Source organism: Juglans regia, chromosome 14, assembly GCF_001411555.2.
Source record: "Juglans regia cultivar Chandler chromosome 14, Walnut 2.0, whole genome shotgun sequence".
NCBI classification, from domain to species: Eukaryota; Viridiplantae; Streptophyta; class Magnoliopsida; order Fagales; family Juglandaceae; genus Juglans; species Juglans regia.
Window position 1 is genome coordinate 27,986,613 of NC_049914.1, and position 27,092 is coordinate 28,013,704.

Sequence of the window (27,092 nt, forward strand, 5' to 3'; positions counted from 1 at the left end):
TATCTGCGAATCCGTATTGGGAACATTGATTTCAATTGAAGGAAAAACAAAATATACATTAAACTCAAGGAAGGATCTGAAACGGTTGGGAATAAGACCGAAAATGCAATTGCAAGAAAATGGTTCGTCTGTCTACATGCCGATTGGGTGATATACATTATCAATGAACGAAAGGGTTATATTTTATGAATGGCTAATGAAGATTAAATTACCAGATGGTTATGCCTCGAATCTAACAAGGTGTGTGAGAACAAATGATTGGAAAATAACTGGATTAAAAAGTCATGATTGTCATATCTTCTTACAGTGTATCTTGCCTATTGGTATCCATGGGTACTTGATGAGAGAAGTGAGCGTGACTTTGACTGAATTGGGTGCATTTTTTAAAGACCTATGTGCTAGGAAGTTGAATGTAGAAGTTTTGGATCGAATGGAACGGAAAATTGCCATAATATTGAGTAAGCTAGAAAGTATTTACCCACTATCATTCTTCGACGTCTTGGATCACCTAGTTGTTCATTTGTCACATGAGACTCGACTTGCAGGACCAGTTCAATATAGATGGATGTATCCCATTGAATGATTCCTTAGAAAATTGAAACGTACAGTGGGTAACAAGGCTCGCCCAGAATGATTAATTGCAGAAGCATATATTGACAATGAGTGTCATACATTCTGTTCCAAATAATTCCATGGAGTTGACACTAGGTTTGATCGGTTGGAAAGAAACTTTGACATTGATCGAGCAAGACAATGGAATGTGTTTTCTGTGTTTTTCCAACAAGTACGCCCAATTGGTGCAGTGCGTGGTTATGATTTGTATGAAAGAGAGTTCAAGAAAGCTTAGTGGTACATGCTGAACAATTGCCTTGATATAGAGAACTACTTGAAATAAGTTCTAATTTTTTCTTGATTTACTTTCTCTCATTTACTTTAAAACAATTCTAAGAATATAAAATATTTGTGGTGATCATCAATTTCGATCATCATATTAACGTGCTCAAGGAACTGGGAGTAAAAGATATAAATCAGAAACATGAAGAGGAGTTCCTGAGATGGTTTGAAGAACGGGTAATAACATTACATAAGCTTTACTCAATAACCAATGAAAAAATATTGATTTAAATTTTGATATAATATATGATTTACTCAATATGTAGGTTGTACAAATGCATGCGAATAATCCAAACGATATATTGAATGAATTGTATGCATTGGTGGGTGGCCCATCAAGATGTGATGCTCGATATTCTACATGTATTTCTTGGAGAAGTAGGTATCACACAATGAATTGAGATTGTTATAGGAAAATCTAAAATAATGGTGTCCTAGTCAAAAGAAGTCATGATGGAGAAAATATTGATTTCTATGGGATTATTATCGATATAATTGAAATGAAATATTTGGGGGAGCTTGCGGTGTATCTGTTTAAGTGTGATTGGTGGGATTTAAGCAATCCTCAAACTGGAGTCCGTGATGATGAATATTTTTTGAGTGTTAATACATCAAAAAAATTGTATGAAGATGATCCTTTTATTTTGGCTTCTCAAGCATCTCAAGTATTCTACTTAGATGACCCGGAGTTAGGAAATCAATGGCGAGTAGTACAAAAATATTCTCCAGAAAATATATATGATGTTATCCCTCAAGCGGAAGGACAAGATGAAGAAGAAGATGACCCATCTACTCAGGAAGCATACCAAGAGAGTCAACCTGCCTTAAATTTGTTTGTGGATTTGAGCCAGTATGAGATGATTCCATTAAATAGAGAATATATTGAGGCTGAAATTGTTGATGCGACAATTGAGAAAAATGTTAAATAATCTGAAGTATCTACAGATGATGAGAGTGATTTGTCAAATGAAACTGATACAGATTATGATTGACCAATTATGTGTTAACATTACACTTGATGACAAATATTTTACTTATTGAATGTATCAGTGGTTTGCAATTATGCCACCAAAGAGGAAGGAAATTCGCAACCTATCTCCACATGTTCCTAGCTCTCTTTCAGACTCACCATTAGAGATTGACTTTACAAAATAAGGTAAAAATTTCATACTCATAAAATTTATTAATTAAGGTCATATAATAGACATATAATAGAGATTGATTACAATGTTATATTTTATAAAGTCCACAATACAATCTCGTCAAGGTCGAGGCATCACTAGAGGTGTGACGTTGGAAAAACATCGTAAGGTGAGTAAGATCAAGGTTAACATTTTTTACGAACATACTGGAGGCAGAGGACAACTAGCAGCTTGGCTTGCATCGCTTGTGAGTGCTCTTACACAAACTTATGCACCTTTGGCAACGACTTCATGGAAGAAAATTTCCCAAGATGTTAAAGAGCTTATCAAGAAGCGTTGTTTGGTAATATTTAAAATATTGATTTAGTAGAATAAATTTCTATATTTTACTTAAATTTAGAATATTATAAATGATAATATGTTTGTGACTATTTCTTTCAAGGATGATTTCAAATTAAATTTTGGTCGGAGAGAGGAGTGTAAGACTGTAGAAGAACTTATGGGTAATGCATTCCGCAAATATAAGGCGATGTGTCATGAACATTATAATAAGTTTGAGAATAAGAAAGATGCACGCCAACATCATTTTTAGGATGCCTGACCTTCTGAGTGGGATAAAATTTGTGACATGTTTGAGGATCCATCATATCAGCTATAATTAAATTAATTATTTTATTTGTCCTATTTGTCATTTCGCTTCATAATATTTTCAAATTATTTGCAGGAGCGAAGTTCTATAAATAAAACAAATAGATCAAAATTGAAGATTAATCATCATGCAGGCTCAAGATCTTTCTATCGCCTCTCTAAAAAATTGGTATTGCTATTTTTTTTTATTGGATATAGTTAATTATTTGGATGAATCATAATGACTTTATATCTTAACACATATTTATTGTAGCAAGATTCAGATACCAATTATGATCTGACAAAATTATATGATGTATCGCACACTGATTGTAATGGAGAGTGGACTCATCCTATTGCCCGTGAAAATTATATAAGTATTATAATCTGTTTTAATTAAGTACATTATAATATTTATGACGATATTAATTCTTTATCTTATATATGTCTAGGATAAAATGGTTGCCCTACGTACTGAATCTGCGCTAGATCAAAATTTCTCAACAAGTGATATTGATATTTTTACACAAGTCTTGGGTCAACGTTCAGGATATTTGAGGGGTTTGAGTCGTTGTATAAAGCCTTCTCCCTCTTCCTTTTCTTCTAGGTTTGCCGCTACGACTTCTATATTGCTAGAGAATACGAATTCCAGAATCGAAAAATTGACTGCAAGGCAGCATGAATTAGTTGCTCAATTGGTGAAACAAGTAGACATGAAGATGCACATCAAACAACATGAAGAACAACAATAAGAGTTCAGGAGACAGATGCAACTCCAAATGTAGCAGCTTATGCAACAGTACAGGCCTCCAAGCAACTGATGGTTTTTTACGTACAGATTTTGGGATTATCTATTTATGTATGAACAATGCTAGTCTCATGGTTATTTATTTAGTTCGCACTTATTATAAAATTTTGTGAGTATTACACAGTTTCTAATATATTTTTCAAATATTATGAATGTCTATTTGATTTTTTATTATTTAGTTTAAATAAAATAGTTATTATTCGAACTACCACATAACGTTCGAACGCCATTTATTTTTGTAGCGTTCGAACATAACTTTCTCTCGTTCGAGCTCTTATATCGTTCGATCTGTCCCTTTAACGTTTGAACGGAAAGCTATACTTATACCGTTCGAACGGGTATCTAATATATTTTTGTTCGAACGTATTTTGCAATCGTTCAAACAAATTAATCCAGTTCGAACGTAAAATTGTAACTGTTTGAACGATATTCTGGGACGAATTTCAACACTGACAAAAAAATTTCCTGTTCGAAAGTATTGGAACGGTTTCCTTCAAATTCGTCCAAAAAAATATATTTTGAGACGAAATGGTGATTTTTGTTTCAAAATATCTTTTAAGACAGTGTTGTTGAAACGAACTCGAGACAAATTCTTTTCATCCCAAAATATATGACTATAATTTGGGATGAAAAATTTCATTCCTAAAGAGCGTTTATGTTGTAGTGTGAGAGAATGCACCGCATGCATGCTGGCTGGCGATTAATTAATTATGCTAATCTTCTAAATTCAGTACTTACTCTAGTACTGTTGGAACATTCATGTGTTATGATTAGACTGGAGATGATCCCTTTGTTCCTCTTGTGTTTCTTTTCCCATTAAATACTACTGTTCGATAGTGAAGTAGTGGAACATTAATTACTCGGATGAAAAAAATTCATGTGGTAATTATTGTTTGGTTCTGAGTAGTAATAGTACTATTACTCAGATGAAAAAAAATCATGACATCATCAGGAAAATCACGTGGTAGTGGAACATTAATTAAGTACTGGTGTCGTTACATTTGAGGTACTTAGATTAATTTTATGATTTTCTATAACACTTAAATCCAACCAAGTCAAGGGCATGCTGCATGCAGTTAAATTAGTAATTATAGATATTCATTGACACTCTCCTCGATCAAGTAGTTTATATTAATATATATATATATATAATATCATCGCTACAGAAATTTAAATTTATTATATATGATCCTCGATCGACATGATTTATAATCTACTACCTTAAACTTTGTCCTGAAATTCTGTAGATATATGGAAAAGGAAAAAGATATTTGTGAGTGCAAGGGATCAGACTGATGATCAGTATCTGCTCAATCACTAAAAGTCAAAACAGTGGCCGATAGCTGGCAAATCAAAGCTAGCTGAAAGTGAAATGAAGCCAGCTGGGCATGGAGGCCGAGCTAGGGACTTAAATGGGACCAGTACGTACACAGAATGAATGGTCCTGATCATCACTGAATTGATCATTTTCTTAGTAATTTGGAGGTTACTTAATTTTATTGCGCTCTAGAAGGAAATAGATTGCTATTTTTAAGGGCCTGGAGTGTTTTTCAAAGCTGGAGAATTGAAGGAGATAGGTGCATGCTCGGGGATTTTGGTTCTTTGGGAGATGGAAATAGTAGAGAAAGGTGGCCGGGTAGAGATCATTAGAGAATGCACAGCATGCATGCTGGCGAACGATTCATTAATTAAGTTAGGTGTTATATATATATATATATATATATATATATATATATATATATATGCTAATCTTCTAAATTCATGACCGATCGAGAGACTAAGATATCAAATGGGGCATGCATTTTACTTTCTCAATTTGTTTAAGATTATAAAACTGTTGGTGGGGAAGTTCTGATGACCACGAGCGTGTGTATATATATATATATATATATATATATATGATATAATTAATACACGTTAATAGGAGGGCAAACCAAGAAGATTAGGTAGCTCATGATCAAATGACAAGTACTCTGTATATTTTTTTGCCAAATAATTAATGAGTAATGTTAAAGAAAAGTCATTATAGTAGTACACACTTTATATTCACTGCGTGCTACTTCTAGTTGATTGTTCTCAATATTCACTCGGAGAGATATGTGATCTAGATGATACTACATCATATGTACAAAATGGATACTCCCAATAGTAACTTTTATTTATATTTATTCATAATTAATTCCTTTCCCACTAATAATTTCTAGAAACTAGTGTAAAAGTAGCCTAGGGCCAAATACAAGTTTAAATTAAAAGCTCCAAAATATATAAGTAATTCGGAAAATTTCTCTTCTTGGGGAATTAGTGAAATTGCATCTTTTTTTTGAATTGCATATATATGATCAGACTGTCAGTCAAAGCACTTGTGATCAGAAAGACCAGTGTTTTATTTCCCCTTCTTTTGCGCGCACCATGATATCGATCTGCATGCGCGCGGGCGGGCGGGCAGCAGGCAGCGCAGCTTGTGCGTGGGGGAGGGAAAAAGTACAGCAGCTTATGATGAATTGATGATTCCCGATCGAATATGTAAAAAGTGTTTAATTCAGCATTACACATACCCATCTTTCATTATTCTACTTTTGATGCATCAATATCATTCTGCATATATATATATTATATGTAACTCTTTTCATAAAGAAGTAATAGGTCCAGTTCTGGATGCCCATCATGGGCCGCGTAACCCTATCTTCAACACGCGGCTGCATGCATACGCAATGATGCATGCCTATTCCACTTAACAAATATCACCGCAACCAATTAACCTTATAAAAATGGTTTTTTCATAGCTCATGTCCCACGTACGCCATTGATTATCATATCGTCTCCTTCATGCCATATTTTTCTAACATTAATTAGAAGAGTCAATCGCCTTGTCCTGAGACGAGTTCATCATGTTTAGGCATTATTAATATGGTACTGTTCCTAACAACTTAGGCAAGAAAAATCATCATGTACCTCCTGATATCATCATCAAGCTCTCGCTCTGCACTACGCAAATCACAGTTTTTTTTAAAAAAAAAAAAAAGAGAAAAACTGTTCAAGACAAGTGTTGGCAGTAGAAAATTGATCCCGGCGTCGACACCACCGACTGTCATGAATTGACAGTTTGTCGGTTTGTCAAGGTGGTGATGGTAGAGTATTATATACGTAGTGGTGGCTGGTGGGTGATGCAAGGTCTCCCATCCTTCTTGCATCTCGAACGACCACCGAACTAGGCAGCAAGAGTGATTTAAATTGGGCCCCTATTTCTCTATTAGGAATCATTTTCCAGTTTTGTTACCAATCCCAACTGAACAATGTAGGGGAATCAACCCTTTTCAATCCATTTCAGTTTGTTTGCCCAGATCCCATCGAATGACACATAAATTTAGCTAATCCTCCTATTCACCCTAACTTTTACATAATGAATCAAATCAGAATGAATATAAAGGGAAAAAAAATGCTACATTCAAAAGCAAGATCAAAAGAGAAATGCATAATCTTTTAGGCAACTTATTATAATCCTTGGACTCCATCTACTCTTGCAATATTCGAAGCTAGCAAATGTTTGCATCAATCAACAATCCGACTATTACCAAGTAAAAAAAAAAAAAAAAGACATTTCTACGCTCAATACTTCATTGTTAAGGAACAAAATCGAGGTGCACTTACATCGTCCAAAAATTTCTGGTCACCGCTACCTAAGAAGTGTAAGTTACAATGAACCCAGAAGCCACCCTGCCAGATAAGAAACAAAGGTGGGCGATAAAAGGAAAACTAGAGACAAAAAAAAATGAGGAAAAATGATGTTGACTGATACACAGAAGATTTCAACTATTTCATTGACGCTGCATTTCCTCTGACTTCATTACATTTGAATCCCTACAGTGCTGCTTTAACACTCGAGATGGCTGATAACTGGAAGGATCTCCAAGTCAAAGCAAAACTAGAGCAAAAAATGCGGCAGAAATCAGATGTTGAAGCCTGAGACTGTGCATTGAACTCGAGCTCCCTTCAAATGGGTTCGTTGGTCCAAATGCCACCGGTGGTGAAAGTCCCCCAGTACTTGTATTCGAATTAGAACTGTTTCAGAATATTACATGTTTAGAGCCGAAAACAAAAATATTAAATTAGCTTTCTTCTGGGGTGAATAATTCAGATTCTCACCTTCCTGCAAAGTGACATGATCCAGAACCTGCAAGATGATACCCATCAACAAAGACTCGCAAATAAATATAATGTAAGAAACACTAGATGGAAGGAGTACAGTTTCTTATATGATGTGATGGTAGAAGAATTGACAATGGATTTAAAAATGCAAAGCTGACATTAAAAAAATGAACAGAAAGCAAGCATGGGGAAGGGGGACAGAAGGTGAAGAGGCAGTAAAGACCCCAAGGAGTCTAGTATCCAAGTTTGTACGTATTGCCACCAATAGACATAACCTTCAGGCTGACAGGCATCATTAAAACCTTTATATTATATAATGGTAGACCCGGTTTACTTCAATACAGCAACAGGATCGAAACGAGTTCCTAGATACATGCATAAATGCTTTCTCAACTATTTTGACTAAATTATGACAGAGTTGCAGCGAATTAAATGATAAGCGATAACATGTATTGATGGCACAAGAACTCACACAGAATTTAAAAATCAATGAAAGAAACTGTTTTTGATTCACTTGAGTAGTTATCAAGATTGCACTTCTATGTGCTATACCATGTTTCATATATGAGCATCTACTCCTTAGGAATGAATTTCTATAAAGCATTAACTTTCCTAAATATTTCTCAGAACCACGACCTTCCATTCCATTAAAGGGCAACATGATGTAGGAAACAGGAGTTCCTTTCCCCAGGGTTGTCAACTATGAGTCAACTTAAGCTGCAATACTAATTGACTCTGTACTAAAGTCAGATGAAAACGAATTGTCAGTTACATGCCTTGCAAAACTTATTTTAAAAAAAGAACTAAACGCATGCAATGAGCTCAAGAGATAACAAGGAGCAAAGTTAGATGGACGTACTGGGATCATTAGTGGTGGTCATAGCTGTACCACCAAAGTCACATGTTCCACCATCGCTATGCATCTTTTGATAATAATCATTGTAAGCATAAGAAGCATGATGTTCAAGAGTATCAGGGTAATAGCACGACTGCTCTGTTTGAATAGCAGTGCAGTTAGCTTGGCCGGGCCCACAAGCCCAGTTTAGGCCATCTCGCAACTTATCAGAATCTGCACCAGGTTTTACCACACAGAAAACCACAGAAGAATTTTCTGTAATCTGGTCAGAAGTACTCAGTCGCAATGGATAAACAGCAGAACCATTAGTGAAAAGAACACCCCATGTTTCCTCTGATGCCGGCCCAGGCCTCTTATCTTCATTGAATAACTCGTAAATGTAAGTGTTAATGGGCATCCTTGGCTGACTTGGGGGACCTGAATTATTTAGAACTCGCTTGATCAGATTATTAATAAAGGTCTCAGCATTTTCCACAGTGGCATCGGGTTCATCTGCTCCCCCAAACCAAGGCCAGCCGGTCTCTGTCACAACAATAGGGATTCCAGAAAAATTAAAAGCTTCTATAGAATAATAGGTAGCATCCACCATGGCGTCAAACATGCTGTTATAGTGGAAAAGGGTGTTTGGGTCAACAATCTGCTTGACTGAGGAAAGTGGTCGGAAAAGAGCATAATCAATTGGGAAAATGCCATCCCCTTTTGTGTATCCATAATAGGGATAGGCATTTAACATGTAATAGGAATTAGTGCTTTTTAAAAACTGAAGGAGTTGGTATATAGTAGAGTTCCATGAGGAATTGAAGGTGGCGGTGGAGGGAGGGAAAGATCTAGGGATTATATCCATGGACTGGGGAGTGGAAACTTTGACCTGAAAATTTAGGTTTGCAGCGACTAGTGCTTTATGAAGGAAATTCATGGCGGAAACTAAGACGGGGGCTGCATTAGGGATTGAGGTAAGAACCTCACTGCCGACAGAAATTGCAGTAATATTGGTTGAAGGCAAATAAGCTGCAACATTTTTATTAATCCAGGTTGCTGCTGCTGATGCAGATTCTCCAATGCTTAAAACTTCCTCATTTAAGACACCAACCATTACTTCAATCCCACTGGCAGAAAGGGCTTTCAGAATATGAGAATCAGCGTCATAAAGGCGCACGTGAGTAATTTGATGGGCCTTGAGAATCGCAACAAGATCTGAGGTTGGCGGCAGATTGGAAACATCGGTACCAATGTTTATCCCCACGAATGCACCTATAGGTTCACAGTTATGATTCAGTGATAACCAACAATCAGTGAGAAAGATAATAATATGATAGCATATTAAACGATCCGAATGGCCCCAGCCCATTAGTGTGAAGAACCAATTAAAGATATTATTTTTACATCTGGCAATTTCGCTAGCCTTTTTGAGATGCCTCTACTTCTGCAACTACTGCACTTGCTTAATTAAACAATAAAATTTAAGATTATTATGACCACCTTCCAACAGCCAAAGGCCATACCTTCTGAGCCTTTACCTGAAGCATTAGTCAATAATACTTTTGTCTCGTAGGTTTAACTACTCCATTCTGAATCATCAAATGAACATTGTTTTGCTTTTTCAATCATAACTTACAAAATATGCACTATATCCATAAGAATTGCAATGGGAAGGGTATTTTGCATGATCAAAGATCAAGAAAATAGACAAACCCGGCAACAATAAATCATTTTATTCCTCGATGATAGCCATCTAGACTGTTGATATGTATAATTCTTACCAGAAAGACAAGGTCCCAATTCAAAATCTAGATTGTGCTTAAGGTTGAATTATGAGCATGGTTTAATTGACACATTTGACCTTGAACATGAAAATGAGTGTGGCAAAAGAGACCAGAACTGGCTCAAATTACCTGATGCATGGGTAAAAATGCCAACAACGAGCAAAAACAGACTCTGAACCCATTTTTCAGGCATCATCCGATCCAAGAAACAAAAGTCAACCTAGACCTCCACTCCTGAGCCTTTTGCAATTAGATGTACCAGAAACTGCCAAAACTAGCAAGCCAATGTCATATGCAATCATATCATAGATTCATAATAGCCAACAAACTTCAGAAAAAACTGACACCATAAGGATAATATAGGGATAAGAACTTCTAAAAACTTTGATTGTAATGGCCTTTAGAATGTACAAACAGGATTATTGGCAGTTAATGTATGTCTTTTAAACAAGCAAAAAATAGAACCTCCATAAATATTTAAATAGAACTTACCCACAATATCCAATAAACAATCACATAACATATCAAGCCAACAATTATTATACAGTCAAGTCCTTATGTCATTTTTGCTCTTAATTTTATATTGTTAAGCACATGTATCAAGTTTGCACATATCAGCTATCTCTCAAGAGGGATACCACAATTACCCAGGGGTGCAAATAGGCTGAAAATGCAAATCAATCCAAAGAAAAAAAGCAAAAAGAAATAGAACAACACAAATCCTAATATACCTGATCAGGTCCATATAATTTTTTACCTGACATCGACCAAGGTATAAAGCATAGATCAATCTCATTCTCCAATCACAACCATGCCCTTTCTAGCACTATGCACTTAGGGAAACAGTACTCGTGCTAGCTTAATGTGCAGAGATGTCGATTTTTTAGCCAATTTTAATGTAAAAGGTATTAGGGGTATCTCCTTAACAATTCATCATGCTATCTACATTCAAATGTTAACAGGCACTAACCTGCCCTCAAGGCTAAAATCTCCATGTCCGACGAAGCAAAAAAATAGCAGGAAATGAGCTTCAAGCTAAATACACGATCTTGGAGTCAGCCAAACTCATAACCAAAGTCAGAGCATACTTAATTCAATAATATCGGTACATGACATTCTTAAAACCTAAACGTTGACAATATTCGTGATCAAGTCCCCAATCGAGTAATAGTAACTATAGTAAGCAGTTTATATAACATTGTTTCGCCTAAACTCAAACTTTACCTTTTGTGTTTAGATAATGAACCAACATCATCTTATACCGAACCCTCACAAATTGACTCCCCGATGTATAAATACTCAACTTTTATGGACCCAAAATCCTTAATAAGTGATACCAGACACTGGTTAGTTCTATGTCAGTTCCATGCATGGTGGAGGTTGACTAAAGATTCTAACAAGCACACACCGGCCCGTGAAAAAAATCAGATTGAAAGACGTCGTGAAGCCAGATCAAAGAACCAAAAATGAAAAGGAGAAAATGAGCCCAGATGAGAAATCAAGAGTAAACAACGAAAGACTACCTGATCCAACTTGCCCAGCTGACAGGATTGAGATATCTATACTCCCGGCCGCTTCCAAGGAACTAACAGAACAAAACCCCACAAAAACCCGACATAGTTACTTACACACTCGAGACACAAAACCAACTGCTCAGAACAAGGAATCTAAAGAAAGAACCTTGAAATATATATATATATATATTTTGATAAATAAAGAACCTTGAAATATTTTCAAAGCCCCACAATAAAAAGACCAATTCCTCACATTTATTGTGGAAGCCAGAACAGCACAAAAACAAACTATACATTACAAACCCTCGTCTGAAAACAAACAGATCCTTGCAAATCTATACCCCACCAAACCCAATCATATAATCATCAAATAGAGTACACGCCCTACAATACTAATATAAGGTTACAAAGCCGACCCAATATAAAACCGAAGGTTATAGATGTGAAGAAACCTGTAATGTCAGCTTCTATCTTAGACTGAGCAAGTGAGTGATACATCCAACGGAGATACAGTATACAGACAGCGTACCATTTGTTTGTTCCGACTGTTCTTTTCTTCTTGTTTTTTGCTGCAAAGTTATTTAATTAGTTAAAATTAAAGAAGTATAGGACAGATTCTCTAATCTTAAATGAAATATCGGGATTATCGATAATTTACGCCGTTATATTTTAATATTTTCATTAATATAATATATATATATATATATATATATATATATATATATAAGAGCTATTAAAGAGGCAAGAAAATATGGGTTTTCCCTCCAAATGTATTTTGTGAGCTTGAAAAAGAAAGAGGGAGCTGAAAAGTCCAGGCCTCGTGGGAACGGTTTTTGATAGGTTGTCAATTAGAAGATAAACAAAAAGTCATCCTCAAAATTAATCGAAAATATTTGCGGAATCCGAATACTCTGTAAGCATTATACAGCAAATAACACAAAGGAGGAGTGCTTTTTAAAGCACTTGTTGTCATTTAATAAAAATATGATAAGATTTTTTATGACTTCATAGGAACAAAAGTTTTATATAATAGTATATTGGTAGATTATTATCTCTAGTTTTTTGAAGTGGGTTCTAATAAATAATGTCAATCCTACTTTTTAAGGTAAAATCTCTGAGGCACCGTTCGTATAGTGAAATAAGATGAGATGATTTTAGATAAAAATTGAATAAAATATTATTAGAATATTATTTTAATATTATTATTGTTTTAAATTTAAAAAAAATTGAATTGTTTAGTATATTTTATGTGAAAATTTAAAAAAATTATAATGATAAGATGAAATAAAACTGTTTATATATCTAAACGGAACATAAGAGAAATATAGATGAGGAATGCTACACAACTTCCTATCCTCCACACCATATTTTTTTAAAATTTTAAAATTTTTTAAAATTTTTATAAAATTTGTTTTTTAATTTATTCTTTTTAAACTAATTTAATTTTTCTATTCATTATTCATATATTAAATATTTGATAAAACAAAAAATAATAATAAAAAAAAAGTATGGTGTGTGGAGGTTGTATGAATAGTAAGAGATTGTGTAGATTTTTTGAATATAAATATATGTAACTGTAGCTTTCAGTTTCAGTTTATTAAGTTACGAAACTGTAGCTTGCAACATGAGATTACGAGCCCGTCCGTGATCCTAGTTTTAGACAGTCTCGGCCAGTTGGAGAAGTGTACAAGCCCGTCCATGATCCATTGGTTTTAGACAGTCTCGTCTCGACTCTCGACCAGTTCGACGAGGCTGCGGACTATTTTGTGCATCCAAAGTAATAAATGGTTTCATTTTTATGTAAAGTTGAGAGACATGTCAAGTAAGATGTGATATCAATTTGTATGAACATTTTTTGATGAAGATGTATTAGGATGGATAACAGTTATACAGACGCGGATGTAAATGCACTAAAAATACCTCACATTATACTTCGAATCACTTTCCCGCTTTTGAAGAAGTTTGTGGAGGTGGACCGAAGAATATAAAATATTTTCCTTTTTTTTTTTTTTGGCTGCCAAAAAATGGGACAGAAAAGAAACACGGTGAGGTGAGCCTGTCAGCCTGATATAACTTTTCAAATAAACATATGGGGCCCAAAATGACACGACAAGGACGCGGAAGTTGGAGAATCTAGGACTAAAAAGGGAGAGGGATTAACCACAAACTCAAACCGTGTGTGTGTGTGTGTGTGAGAGGGAGAGATAATTTATCTGTGGATAAAAGCATATTGAATTGAATAGATGCTGCTTAGTTGAAAAGTGCACTTCTGTGGTGGAAACCAAACGTCTAGCAACTTCTTTCCTCTTTCTAGACTTTTTTTTTTCTCATTCCCATTGCTATTAGAAGTAGTATCAAGCAACATCCAAGGCCATACAAAGGCTTGTTTGGGGGAATCATGTGCTTACTTTACCATCAAAAGTATATCAAAATAGGTCCCTCTCAAGTGTCACGGCACATTCAACTTATATATCCAAGCAAAACAGGAGAAAGCTGGAAAGCTGGACAGGCAAGGCATTAGGCCCTTCCCTTCACTGCATCAAATATTTGGAAAATAGATGGTCAGGACATACAGATGGACACCCACGAACATAATTAATCCAGAGATTTCCTAAGGATGGTGGGAGATCTAGGTTTCTTTAATAGAATCTACATCGATGGCGCCAATTATTGCGCTATATCAACCATTGGAAGTGGTTGTTGAAGCCCCTACCCCCTTATGTATTTTCCCTCGTGTATTTTCATTATCTTAGTAATGAAATTAAAATATCTCACATTGACAGAAAAAATAATCTCTGCAACTTCATTCTGGGGATAACTTCAATACTCTCACTTCTCAATAATCATTTACTCTTCTTGATAAGATCTAGGGTGAACTGACCCTAGCAAATGCTCCGATGTAAGGGTTCAAGGGACAGGTAGTACAGCTGCCTCTGCCAATAAGCATCCCAGAAAGATTAAACTACCTTTGTCATGGCAATTAAATCCATGGTTCTCTCAATGTATTTCTTCCATTCTATTGAAGTTTCAACATTAACATGGCACAGCATCTAGTAACAAAGACTATTTTGTATCACCAGATGTAACTTTTTGAGAAAAAAATGTCTACGAACGGAACCAGAATCTGGATCAAATTCATGAGAATGGTACAACTACCAACATAAAATAGTCGGAAATAGTAAACAAAATCCAACAAAAAACTAGCATAACAGTAGTCTATTTCAGAGTAGCTCACTGACTAGGAGACCTATCTCCATTTGGTTGCGTTGAGAATCCTTCATGGTTAGGGCTTCGCCTTTGGCTCTGGCTCCTGTTCACACCCCTATCTGGACTTTGACTGTGGCTCCTTGAGCCATTATAGGGCGGAGAGCGCGTATACGGCCTCTCTCGACTGGACCTTCTGTCTCGGGGTGAAACAGATCTGCATCAAAATAAGAAACCACAATGTATGCGACGTTATTGGAATAAAATAAAATAAAATAAATAGAGATTTGCTTCATTCCATACCTTTGTTTGGGGGGAGGGGAATAACCATGGCTTCGGGACCGAGATCTCACACGGCGTGGAGATGGAGATCGAGAGTATCTAGGTGAGCGAGAATAACGCGGGGGTGACCGTCTTCGATCATGATATCGAGCCCTACTGTATTTAAAATGTCAGATGTGAACTTGCAAATGCAACTTAAAAGAAATGATAGGATTATCTGGTAGAAAGGTTCTTGGAATACTAAACAATTTCATATAATTATTCCATTACAAACTATTCAGATTATTTATGATAGTGCCAACAATGATGTGTGGTACCCACCAATTATGCGCTCTGCATGTCCAATTCACCGAAGGTGAGTAAAGATATTAATGGCTAGACAACTTGCTTCATTGGTTTTCAACTCAATTCTAAAATAATCTCAGTACCCAAGCATTTCTCACTTTTATATTGTCAGTAAATAAAAAAATTAAAATAAACTGATCACATGTAGCCCTGTGAGAGACCCAATTTCCTCACTCCATAGTCTTGCTAAGAATCAGCCCTGCACACATTTGTGCTCCTCTCCTTTTTAGGTGGACTTTATTTTTGGTCTAGCCAGATAGCTATTTACGGTGGGGGAAGATGAAAAGAATTACCACATAAATTTAAAAAAAAAAAAAAAAGTCGCATAATTTTTTTTAAAACAAAAAAAGTACCACATAAATCGGTCCACTTCGGCCAGTAGTCGAAAGGTTGTGTAAAAAGATCTCAGCTTTGCAACATTTGTACTCTTATAAATGGTTGAAAAAAAGAGATGAAAATAGAGATTAAAAGTGAACATCAAATCAGAGGAATCCACTCCCTGGCATTAAATAATAAAAATCATATAGACACTTGCATTTATTTCAACTTTTCAACAAATCATCCAACATGAACATCAGTCATCATTCAGTATTCAAAGATTAAGATAAACCTCCAAATCTGACAGCAGTAGATATGCCATAAATACAAACAAAGACTACACATTACATAGCTAGCAAATCCATTAACTACATTCCATTTTAATGCATGCACCGGCAATTGGGTTTCTGAAAAGACTCACTACAGCTTTGGGGATACTAATTTCCAAAACTCCAGAAATAGCACCAAATTACTTTATTTTAATAAGATAACCTAGATGACCCCAGTTTTGGTCAACAGCATCCATATATTCCTTCTATGATCTAACATACTCTTCATTACAGTCATTTCAGGAAAGGCTTGTCTGTACAAACATACTAACAAAAATCTTTATGGCAAGACAATCTTTCGAGTTCAGTGTGAAATCATTATTTAACTCTCTCAACAACTATAAAGTTGAGTTTTTTTCATAAAAACTCACCAGAAAAATATATTATAAGTATATATCATTTACAAAAAAAAAAAAAAATCCCAACAGAAAGGGGAATCTTACCTTCCTCCCTCCCTTACCCTCATATCAGCTGGTTTCTTCCTGTTCTCCTCAGCATAGACAACAGTCAACTCACGACCAAGAAGAATCTGACCATCCATATGATATTTAGCATCAGCAGCATCAGCAGGATCTACATATTGCACAAAACCAAAACCACGGGGTTCCCTGAAAAAATAAATGGACACAAGACAAAGGGAAAGAGAACAGTGTCAAAACATGGCCTATTCTGAAAGGCAAAACTTTGAGATGTACTTTGCGCGCCATAAATCTTACTGATGAAGTTGTCCAAAATAATCCCCAATAATATGGTCATGACAAAAAAGCAAGCACTTGGCTGCTGACCTTGCAAGTGTCAGTTTTAAGATGACTTGAAATTCTACAAGACTTGAGACATCTTCAACAACGTATTCACACCCAACTTCCTTCCAATCTTCACTACCATTAACATCATCTTCAAAAAAACTCTAATTACTTGATTGTTGTCTTCATAACTTTAGTTTCACTGTTAAATCTCAATAACTTCAATTAACACACCCAACTGGAGATAAGAAAAGAGTAGATTGAGAGAAAAATGCCCATAACAACAAAGCTTAAAAGAAAGAACCTAGCATGGTGGCCCACCTTTCACAAAATAAATTTTAAGATATTCTATTCTATCCAAACATATAGGATTGTAGAAATTTTGAGAAACTATTTCTATATCTGTAACTCTATTCGACCAAGATTGGGAATGAAACTGCAGACAAAACATTACTATAATTAAAGAGAGAGAGACAAATACAGAGATTTTTTTTTTCCCATAGAAGTTCCTGAAAACAAATAACCAAGAAAAAGTTCAATGATTCCACTAACATTTTTTTTCCAAAACTAATAAGATTAAGTAAAATGCTAGTAAACATCCCATTGACTTCATAAAACAAGGGAGAAATTTCAAAATTCCATGAGAACTTATGAAAATCTAACGTTACAAGGACACCTCAACTCCTACAACTAGTTCACATATGCTCACCCAGTATAATAATCCTTTGGCAAGTAAATGTCCTTGAGATGACCAAACTGCCCAAATGGTCTACGAAGGTCCTCTGGCCTGCATAAAAGCACGTAAAAAGACCAGAATATCATAAAAAATTTTAATATACAAAAAATCCTTTTGGTCATAAACAGTCACAGACATGCTAAGCAATCACAACATCACAACCACATTTGATCCTGGGATAATAAAATAAATACAAGCTTCAACTACTGTCCCATTTCATTAAGAGAATATCTAATGGGTAACCTCCAACACTCAAAAAAGTGTCTTAGCAAGACTTCGTAGCAACCCCATCTTCTAAGAAATATGTTTATAAAAAAAAAAAAACATAGAACATTACCAAGGAACAGGCTTTACATGCTTATAATGAAATGGCGCGGCATCTTACAACACAATGATGAAGACAGTAGATAAATAATAAGCCGAAGATCTTGTTTCTTCATAAATGATGAGGCATGCAATGCATTTAACCACACTGCAACAATAGCACCCAACCTATGCCAATTTAAGTGGCCCGTGCTCACCTTGTGTACTCATGCAGTTCCAGAACCGAATCCATTCACTATCCATAGGACCAATACCATTTGAAGGTGGGTGGCCTGCCCCACCTAGAACAATCATGTTCCACTGGGCTTTCACATATTTACTCACTTACTACGTCACAAGATCATACAAACGAAAAGTAATCGCTACGTAGCCATTCCCATACTGGCTTATTACCATTCTACATTACCCATAAAAAAGATATTACTATTCTACATTTAAATCCCATTCTCATTCCTCAACTGGTTCACTGTCATTCTAGATGCAAATAATAAAAAGCTATCACAGAAAAATAACAGAGTGGGAAACTCAACATATCATCTTAAACTTCAAAAGGAATGATAACATAGTAATTAAATTATACAAGAGACTTACTTAGTAAGGTAGAGATAATAGTTAATGGAAACAAACCTACAATCGTGGCGAAGGTTACGAACAAGAAGGCTAGTAGGAGCATCCCTATCACGACCGCCATAGCGACCCCTGGGGCTGGGACTCCGTCCTCTCCCGCCATAACCCCTAGGTGGTGATGGGGTATAACTCCTCCTCCTCATTTATAGAGAATAGTTTCCCCTTTGACCAATTCCAAATTTTTTACGAAACTGGAAAAAAAGGCAACAGAAAGTTAACCAAGAAATTCATAAATTCACTGTGAGGGACATGAAACAAACTTGAAAAATCAAGGTACACAATAGAACCCTAAACCATAACTATTTCGCGCATATATATACAAGTACGTATACACACACAGAGAGAAAGAGAGACACCTGAAAAGGAGCGAATCAGCAAGGGCTTGGTTTGGCGGACGAGTCCTTGGGCTAAGCGAAGCGAGAGGTTTGGTTCGGCGAAGCGACCAAGATGGCGCTAAAAATGGACTTGACGGCTGTGCTCGATTGCCTGTGGTTCTTTGAAGGGCATTTGTTGAGTATTCACAATGCCTTTTTTATCTTATTTTTTAAAACATGTTATCAAAATTTATTTTTTCTATTTTATATAATGACTTTTATAATATATATTTTTTATAAGTAATAATATTATATATATATATCAATATGAGTGAATAAGTACACTATACGTATATAAAAAAATACATAACTTATACAAGAGAGCTCCTAATGACCTAAAAATCTAATGAAACTTACTCAAAATACATCAAGCCCAAAACACCTCCCCAATCCCTTGTTTCCATAAAACTAATCCTCTACCCAAACATCCTACTATAAGATCTTTTTATAATGCCCTCTCTTTATTCTTTCCTCGACTTGAGCTACTTCACTTAGCGTCGTAGTTAATTGAACATGAAAGACACTTTAACTCCCTACTTATCTTTTTTTTTAAAAGTAAAAAGAAAATGTGATTTAGTTTCAAGCGCATGACTCACTTCAATTGCAATGAGTAAGGCTTTAAATTGGTCTTCATATGCATATGCCCCGTGTTCTTCATATGAAAGCCTTAAAATTTACTGAAACTCGTTAGCCCTATTCAAAATCCAATCTGATGTTGAACCCGCTGTATCGTTTAACGAAAGAAGAGAAACTAAGGGAACGGCATTATCCTCAGCCCAATACCCAATTGTACTCTCGATTCTAAACCTTCTCCACATGAGGCACCAACAACAAACCGCTAGTATCCTTCCCGCCATATTGTTGCTTGACAGCTATATAGTTGTTATCCATTGTTTCTATCACTATTACAGGTTCCTTCCCTCCATCACCATTGCTTGACTTTGCACCACCCCTCGACGATCCTTGTCGTGTCACTTTGTCTACCCCTACTATAATCTCGTTTGCATCTTCTAATAAAGGCTTGACTGTTTCTTTCAAAGTACTCAAGACTCCGTTTGCATCTTCTATAACCTCGTTTGTATCTTCTAAAATAGGCTTGATTGTTTCTTCCAAAATACTCAAGACCCTAGAGGGACCCCCGTCTTCAACTAAAGATGAGCCCTGGACAGAAATACCAATCCCATCTGCATATGGTGCCTGAATCCCTACAGCTCCCTCAGGAGGCATAGTTACATTGGCATGGACAAAGACACCAGTGTTCATTTACCCTATTTGTGACGGCGTTGAGATCGTTGTTTTTAATCTTGTACTATATCGGCCGGTACATGTATCATATATGTTTTGTACCGGCCCATATACCGACCGTACCGGCTTGTATTTTGCCTTTAATTTTTTTTTTCATTTTTTCAAACTACAATCTTATTTTTTTATCCTCAATTCAGACTAAGTTATTTATAATTTATATATATGTATTTATATATAATTTATTCATATATAAACTATTATTTTGAAATATAATTTATATATATAATTTATTCATATATCGACTATACCGAAACGATACCGATATCTAAATATTTTATTCTAATATTTTGACCGGTACAACATTTGATACAGTAATCAAAATATGGACATATAACAAATGGCATCAGAGTAGGTTGTGGGTTTTCATACTACCTCGCCTCGCCTATCAGGCTGAGCTTGCGAAGTGGTTGGCTATGGATCCACGGGCCATGTTGCCTCAGCCTCTTCTAGTACTCGACCAATGTAGGCGTTGGTCATAATTATAGTCTCACATTAATTATGAGTCAAATAATATGTGTGCATATAAGGCTGGGTACCTCTACCAAGCTAGACGTTTTTCTAAGACGTGAACCTTAGGCCATATATGTACATATAACAGATCCCTCCGCCCGTTTCCGTCGCACGAAAGCCACTCAAGCCATCTGGTCCAGATCTCTGCCCGAGAGTACCTCCGTCCAGTCGACGCACCACCACTCAAAGCCGTCTGCCCTTGAGTGCCTCCGTCCTTCACCCACGTCCTCCCGTGAGTTTCGAATCAAGGGCTAAAGGTAAATATGTGACCCATTTTTCTTTTTATTGCGGATTGTATAAAATGCTTTGGTTTACGATGTTTTGGGGGTTTGTTCGGATGTTCTGTCGGAAAAGAGAGGAGAAGGAATGAGCAAGGGAAATTAGCGAGTTCTATGATTAGCGTTCTTGGCAGGTTAGGCAAAGTTGACCTTGCTAAGGACATTTTTGAGACGGCGAGGAGTAGGGGATATGGAAAGACTGTTTATGAGTATTCAGCTTTGATTAGTGCGTATGGGCGATGTGGGTATTGCGATGAGGCAATAATGGTTTTCGACTGGATGAAAAAGTTGGGGTTGTTGCTGAATTTAGTTACTTATAATGCTGTGATCGATGCGTGTGGGAAAGGAGGCATGGAGTTTAAGAGGGCGTTAGAGATTTTCGATGAGATGTTGAGAAATAAGGTGCAGCCCGATAGAATTGCCTATAATTCGCTTCTTGCGGGTTGTAGTAGTGTGGGACTGTGGGAGAAGGCTCAGACTTTGTTTAGTGAGATGGTGGAAAGAGGCATCGATCAGGATATATTTACTTACAATACACTGTTGGATGCGGTTTGTAAAGGGGCAGGTGGGTTTGGCATATGAGATCATGTCGGAGATGCCAGCGAACAATATATTGTTGGATAAAGAAGGATGTTGTAACTTATAATGCTCTTCTGGGCGGTTATGGGAAGCAGGGGAAGTATGGTGTAGTCAGAAGAATGTTTGCAGAGAGATGAAAGCAGAACATGTATATCCTAATTTGTTAACATATTCAACAGTGATCGATGTGTTCTCAAAAGGCAGTTTGTACAGGGAGGCAATGGAGGCCTTTAGAGAGTTTAAGCAGGCAGGGTTGAAAGCTGACGTGGTTCTTTATACTGCACTTATTGATGCTCTATGTAAACACGGGCTGGTGGTTCTTCAGGATGTGTTGCTCTGTCTGTGCTTCTTGTTTTGCCTTGCTGAATAGAATCTTGACGTATGTTACTTTTTCATGTGTATTATTTATGAATAGGATTTTATCACTTCTAAGTTCTGTTAAGTTTTTGTCTCCTGGAGTTGATTTCTTGAAAATGAAAGAGCACTCTCATTGGAGCACATCCTCCCAGGAGATGACATGAAAACCTGTTTTACATGAGGGGGCATGGTTTTTGAGTTAGATGTACAGGGGAACTAGATGAAATCCAATATGATATCGCCATGCAGATTACATCTACTACTTAGCAGTTAGCTTTCATTTCTGAAGCAAGAAATTAAGGAATTCCATGTATTAATTGCTTTCATTCCCAGCAAAATTGATTTGTGTTTTGGGTGATTGAAATCTAATATCAGCAGCTATCCATGTTACAAGTACGTTAAGAGGAAAAAAAATATTTACCCGTCTTACAGAGTACAACATTTAAAGCTGTGATATTGGGTAGCCAAAATAACCACATGAGCGCCTATATATCTTTCAGATTGCTCTTTATATGTTTTGTGAAGCTAGTATGTTTTGTGGAAGATGTTGTATTGTACTTGAAACTCTGAAGCTAGTATGTTTTGTGGAAGATGTTGATGGGCTAGTATTGTATTGGATGGCACTTATAAAAATATTGTACTGGATGACATTAAGCTGGAAGTTGTTGTTTTGAAATTTGAGTTGTGGTTGAATTATGTAATTATTGCTAGTGTGGGATTGATGTAATTATTTGCTAGTATGTTTATATGGAATTTTAGGGGAGTTTAATAAAAAATTTGTAGTTATTAGCATTAAATGATCATTGAAAATATGATTGTTTAAATGATTATTTAATTATAATTGATTATCAATTAACATATGATTGGTAGAATTGCAAAATATAAGAAAAATAAATTAGATAAAAAATAATAAAAAATATTAAATTAATAATATTTTATTATTATTTTAGCTAATAGATGGATAATCCAATATGGAAATAGGTTTTGAGAGGAATAGGCAAAAGGCAAAAGGCAAAAGGCAAAATATGTGAATGTGATATTAGCCAAATTTTGAATTTGCATTTGCCTATTCCAATGCTAATGCTCCAATGCCTAAACAAATTCTAATGCTATAAGGCGTATTTAGAGAAAAAAGTGCCTACTTTCCCTTCCTTCCTCCTTTGCCCATTTCTCTCTCTTTTCTCTTCTTTTCTTATCCCCATCTCTCCCATGCCAAAGAAGCTGAAGCAAAAACCCCATAAAGGTAACGCACACGTGCATTTCACATATAGAGAGTTTTGTGGGATTTCCCATTTTTTCTTTGTTAACGGTTTCATTTGGGAAATTCAGAGCGTGGGTAAGGGAAATTATTTTCTACGTAGAATCCTATAAATTTTCAATATCTGTCTGTCTACCGCATTCATTTTGCAAATCCTCTTGCTTTGTATAGTACTGCTATCTGGGTTTGCAATTATGGATTAAGAAATGCACAATAATCTAAACTTTAAAGCTTTTTATGGATAAATGATGGTTTACAGCTTTTGGGGGATATATTTTGACAGTCCTTTTTATTTTGAGTCATAAATTTGGTGTTGATTTTGTAGTAACATGGAGGAGCAGTTCATACTTAGAGTTCCACCATCTGTTGCAGAGCGATTAGACCGCCTTCTGAGTGAAAGCGAAAATGCGTCATCTTCTGAAGACAAATCATTGGATTTGTCCTTTTCTGGTGAGGAATGTGCTCTTCTTGATCAAGCATCACTCAAAATAAGTTAATGAAGCGCTTGCTGAGTAAGCTTTGAGTAATCTAAAGGGAGAAAGAGAAAGAAAGAATGGAACAAAAAGGAAGCAGAATCTATTGCATCTAATTTTATGATCCTTTGTACTTGAATTGCACCCTCTATGCTTTATAAGATTAATTTCCTTATCAAGAAAAAGATAAATCTAATGTTATTATCCTTTTTTGGGTTTCTAATTGCATGTCTTTATGATTGAAAATGGCATGACCGGTATTTTGTATGTTTACAATTTCTTTGCTTTTCTAATTGTCCAAGTCTTGAATTATATAACGTTTTAGGGTTCAAGCTTTTTTTGATTCAGAATGAGAATCCCTAATAGTTGCTAGTTGTTCAATAGCTGATTCTGTGAAAAACTATTTCATGTTTCGAACCTCTTACTAACTTCTCTCTCTCTCTCTCTCTCTCTTCCCGGGAAAAAAAAAAAAAAAAATATGTGGGGACAAATTCTATGAAATTGTGGTTCTCTAGTTTTATTTATTCTTAACTTTTTCCCTTAAAGGAATGATTTCCATTGAAGTGAAGTTGCCTTATTACTGAACTTTAACTATATATGCTGAGTTTAGCTGCTACTTTGTAGGAACAATTGTTATTTACTCATATTTCAACATATATATTTGTAGCGGTCCTTTTCTCTATGGCATGTCAAATCCACTTTTTTCTTTGTGCTCTTCCAATTCACTATTGAGGTTTCTTTAGAGTTATATCTTCTATGTTGTTTAGTGGGTTTTGTAAATAAATTTTTGTGGGAGTTGTTAATTGTGACCTACCTTCTTGGTTTGCTTGTGGAATTAAGACTTCTTATGTTGCAGAGGATGGGAAGAACGGGACATTCATCATTGCCAATGATCGTTTCCCTGCATCTCTCCTGGATCTTCCTTCTGTTGTGGAATCATATAAAACATATGATGACAGTGTGTTGATCAAGACTGCAGACATTGGTCAGGTTAAATGTTCTTTAGGCTCCGAACACTTTTCAATTTCAAATTTTCAACTTTTTCATTTAACATTTACCTAATCATTACAATTTTCCCAAACTTCCAAACAAAACACTAAAAACAATTCAACTTTTTCAAATCCCGAAACAAAAATAATATTCTAACAATATGTCAACTTTTATAGTATTTTTAATCAACTTTTTTTCTCTCATTTACCAAAATTCCATAAAATATCTTAACTCAAACTATTTCACAGATTTTTCATCTTATCTCATGTTAAGATTGCTACATTTCTACTTATAAAAAAAAAGATTGCTACATTTCTAATACTTCAAATATTATCTGCTGGTTTGTACTAGATGATTATGGTCAGAGAAGCAGGCGATCCTGCTCCAGATATGGTGGAGTACAGACATGGTCTCACCCCTTCTATGAGGGATGCTCGAAAGCGGAGATTTCGCAGGGAGCCAGATCTAAATGTATTAAATAAGTCATTCTTAACAAACATGACATGTAGATTGTGAAGGAGAAAGAAGGAAAAGAGAGAGAAAAAAAATAATCTGCTATCACGTTGGCATAGGGACGTTCATTTCTGGGAGAAATATGGCTCTTTTCATTTGGTATCTTGTAATTGCAAAGTAGCATTTATTGAAGGAAAGGGTTTGAAAATTGAGAATTTGCATTTACGTATACAGTGTATGTCTACTTATGAAAAAAAAAAACATATGAAATCTCTCTTCTAATTAGAGGTCACGACTCTATTGAAAATTGGAAATTTTTGTGAAGTCTATGGTTTCTTAGGATGTTAGTGTGTAGTTTTCCTTCCACTGTCCTTTCCACTTTCATGTTTGTACTGACCGTAACTTTGTTATGTTCTCCAGCCTGAGCTTGTACAGCGTGTCTTGAAAGATCTAGTGAAGATCAACGCTGGTGCAACAGCCAATAATGCTGATATCCTTATATGTTATGTGCTTTTCACTTGATTGATGTTACTTGTGTACTTTTTACTTGATTGATGTTTCTTGCTGCACGGTTCTACAAGTAAGGAAGTAGTCTGTGCTCTGAATGTTGGTTTAAGATTCAAGTGGATGATTGGGGGAGCAATTACACTAATGACTGAATTCAGAGACACATGGAGGGTGAAAATAGATATTTGTTAATTCAATTGGAAGTTTTTTATGATGCTTTTGTATCTTTGGTTCACCCTCCGATTTAACGTGTCTCTGAGCTATGTGTTAGTATAAGGCACTTGTTACATTATTGTTTCAGTTGAAAACATGTGTGAGTCGAGGTTTTCCTTGTTGTGAAACATATTGATTTGATTATTCCTTGATTAAATGGTTCACATGCTGAAGTTGCTGAACAAGACGAAGATGGAGAAGGAAATGTTCGTAATGTGAGTAAAAAACCTGCGCCTGTGCCTGCTGCAAAGACTGATGCCCCAGAAGCTGGAACTAATGCTGAGGAGCCTGACAGAAGCGACTCTGATGAATCTGATGACTCAATTTGACTTGAAGCCTCTTCTAGAATTTAAAAGGTGTATAGAATTAATGGGAGCTGTATCCCGTGGTTCCTGTTTAGTTGAATATTTCGTTGAATAGGTAATATCTGTTTTTGATTTAATTTACTGAATATTTAGCTGTATGCTGTTTATCATAAATAATTTTCTGTAGAAAGGTAAGATATCTTTGAGCAAACATACGTTTGCTTGAAAAATCACAATAATTCATATGCTAAGTTGTTGCTACCACTTTTCATTATGATGATTTTCTCATACAATGTACATGTTGGAGTTCTGTTGGATTATGGAAATTGTTTATAGTAGAAATGGAGTTGGATTCTGTCAAATACGTTCACAAACTAGAGCATTGCTCTGAGTCTTCACCTACTACTTTATGTTTTCTCTTAACCTAGACAATCAGGATCTCTACAGACTACAGTTCAGTGAGAAATTAGGGTGTTGGAATATTGCCAATCTGCCTGGGCTACAGAATTTGCAATCCTGCAAGTTGGAGGATTGAATATTTTGGACTTGGTCTTCTGTTGGGGGAATATGAAAGATGTTTTGCCTATTATAAGCCTCTTAGGGTTAGTTTGTGTAGATTACTATTCATTATTTTATTATTACTGTTCACTACTATTCAATATTTTATCATTACTTTTCATTACTTTTTTGTTACTATTCACAGAATATCTAAGATCACTTTACTATCCAAACACAACCTTAGCCTGAAGCCTGTGCTGAGATTGATTGAGGGGGTAGGTTTAGAAGATTTTAGAGAGGAAGAATGGGGAGACGTGAAATCAGAATTTAGATT

The 27,092-nt window shown here is 35.7% G+C and overlaps 3 protein-coding genes across 8 annotated transcripts; 1 reads left to right on the forward strand and 2 right to left on the reverse strand.

Moving 5' to 3' along the window:
- Positions 1–7,048: 7,048 nt before the first annotated feature.
- On the reverse strand, positions 7,049–12,313 carry LOC109001653 (glucan endo-1,3-beta-glucosidase 4-like). 3 transcript variants are annotated; one of them, XM_018979014.2, is made up of 6 exons: positions 12,203–12,277; positions 11,760–11,821; positions 10,366–10,501; positions 8,477–9,724; positions 7,615–7,642; positions 7,049–7,530 (listed from the first exon to the last, which is right to left on the reverse strand). In XM_018979014.2, exons 3-6 carry the CDS (start codon positions 10,430–10,432, stop codon positions 7,383–7,385), a joined length of 1,491 nt encoding a protein of 496 aa, XP_018834559.1. In that variant the 5' UTR covers positions 10,433–10,501; positions 11,760–11,821; positions 12,203–12,277; the 3' UTR covers positions 7,049–7,382. The 3 variants fall into 3 exon arrangements, with proteins under 3 accessions (XP_018834559.1, XP_018834561.1, XP_018834560.1); XM_018979016.2 differs by having other exon boundaries at positions 7,383–7,530; positions 10,366–10,510; positions 12,203–12,313; XM_018979015.2 differs by lacking the exon at positions 12,203–12,277 and having other exon boundaries at positions 7,383–7,530; positions 10,366–10,510; positions 11,760–12,163.
- A 2,411-nt stretch (positions 12,314–14,724) lies between these two features.
- LOC109001654 (serine/arginine-rich SC35-like splicing factor SCL30A) lies at positions 14,725–19,190 on the reverse strand. 4 transcript variants are annotated; one of them, XM_035685468.1, is made up of 7 exons: positions 19,015–19,171; positions 18,659–18,849; positions 17,681–17,758; positions 17,014–17,122; positions 16,672–16,836; positions 15,258–15,389; positions 14,725–15,171 (listed from the first exon to the last, which is right to left on the reverse strand). In XM_035685468.1, exons 2-7 carry the CDS (start codon positions 18,759–18,761, stop codon positions 14,982–14,984), a joined length of 777 nt encoding a protein of 258 aa, XP_035541361.1. In that variant the 5' UTR covers positions 18,762–18,849; positions 19,015–19,171; the 3' UTR covers positions 14,725–14,981. The 4 variants fall into 4 exon arrangements, with proteins under 4 accessions (XP_035541361.1, XP_035541360.1, XP_018834565.1 ...); XM_035685467.1 differs by having other exon boundaries at positions 15,258–15,392; positions 19,015–19,169; XM_018979020.2 differs by lacking the exon at positions 17,014–17,122 and having other exon boundaries at positions 19,015–19,190.
- Positions 19,191–20,729: 1,539 nt separating this feature from the next.
- Positions 20,730–26,531, forward strand: LOC109001652 (transcription initiation factor TFIID subunit 7). The gene is made up of 6 exons (XM_018979011.2): positions 20,730–21,104; positions 23,645–23,769; positions 24,649–24,782; positions 25,134–25,253; positions 25,656–25,725; positions 26,121–26,531. The coding sequence occupies exons 2-6, from the start codon at positions 23,649–23,651 to the stop codon at positions 26,282–26,284; spliced, it is 609 nt and encodes a 202-aa protein (XP_018834556.1). The 5' UTR covers positions 20,730–21,104; positions 23,645–23,648; the 3' UTR covers positions 26,285–26,531.
- The last annotated feature ends 561 nt before the right edge of the window (positions 26,532–27,092 follow it).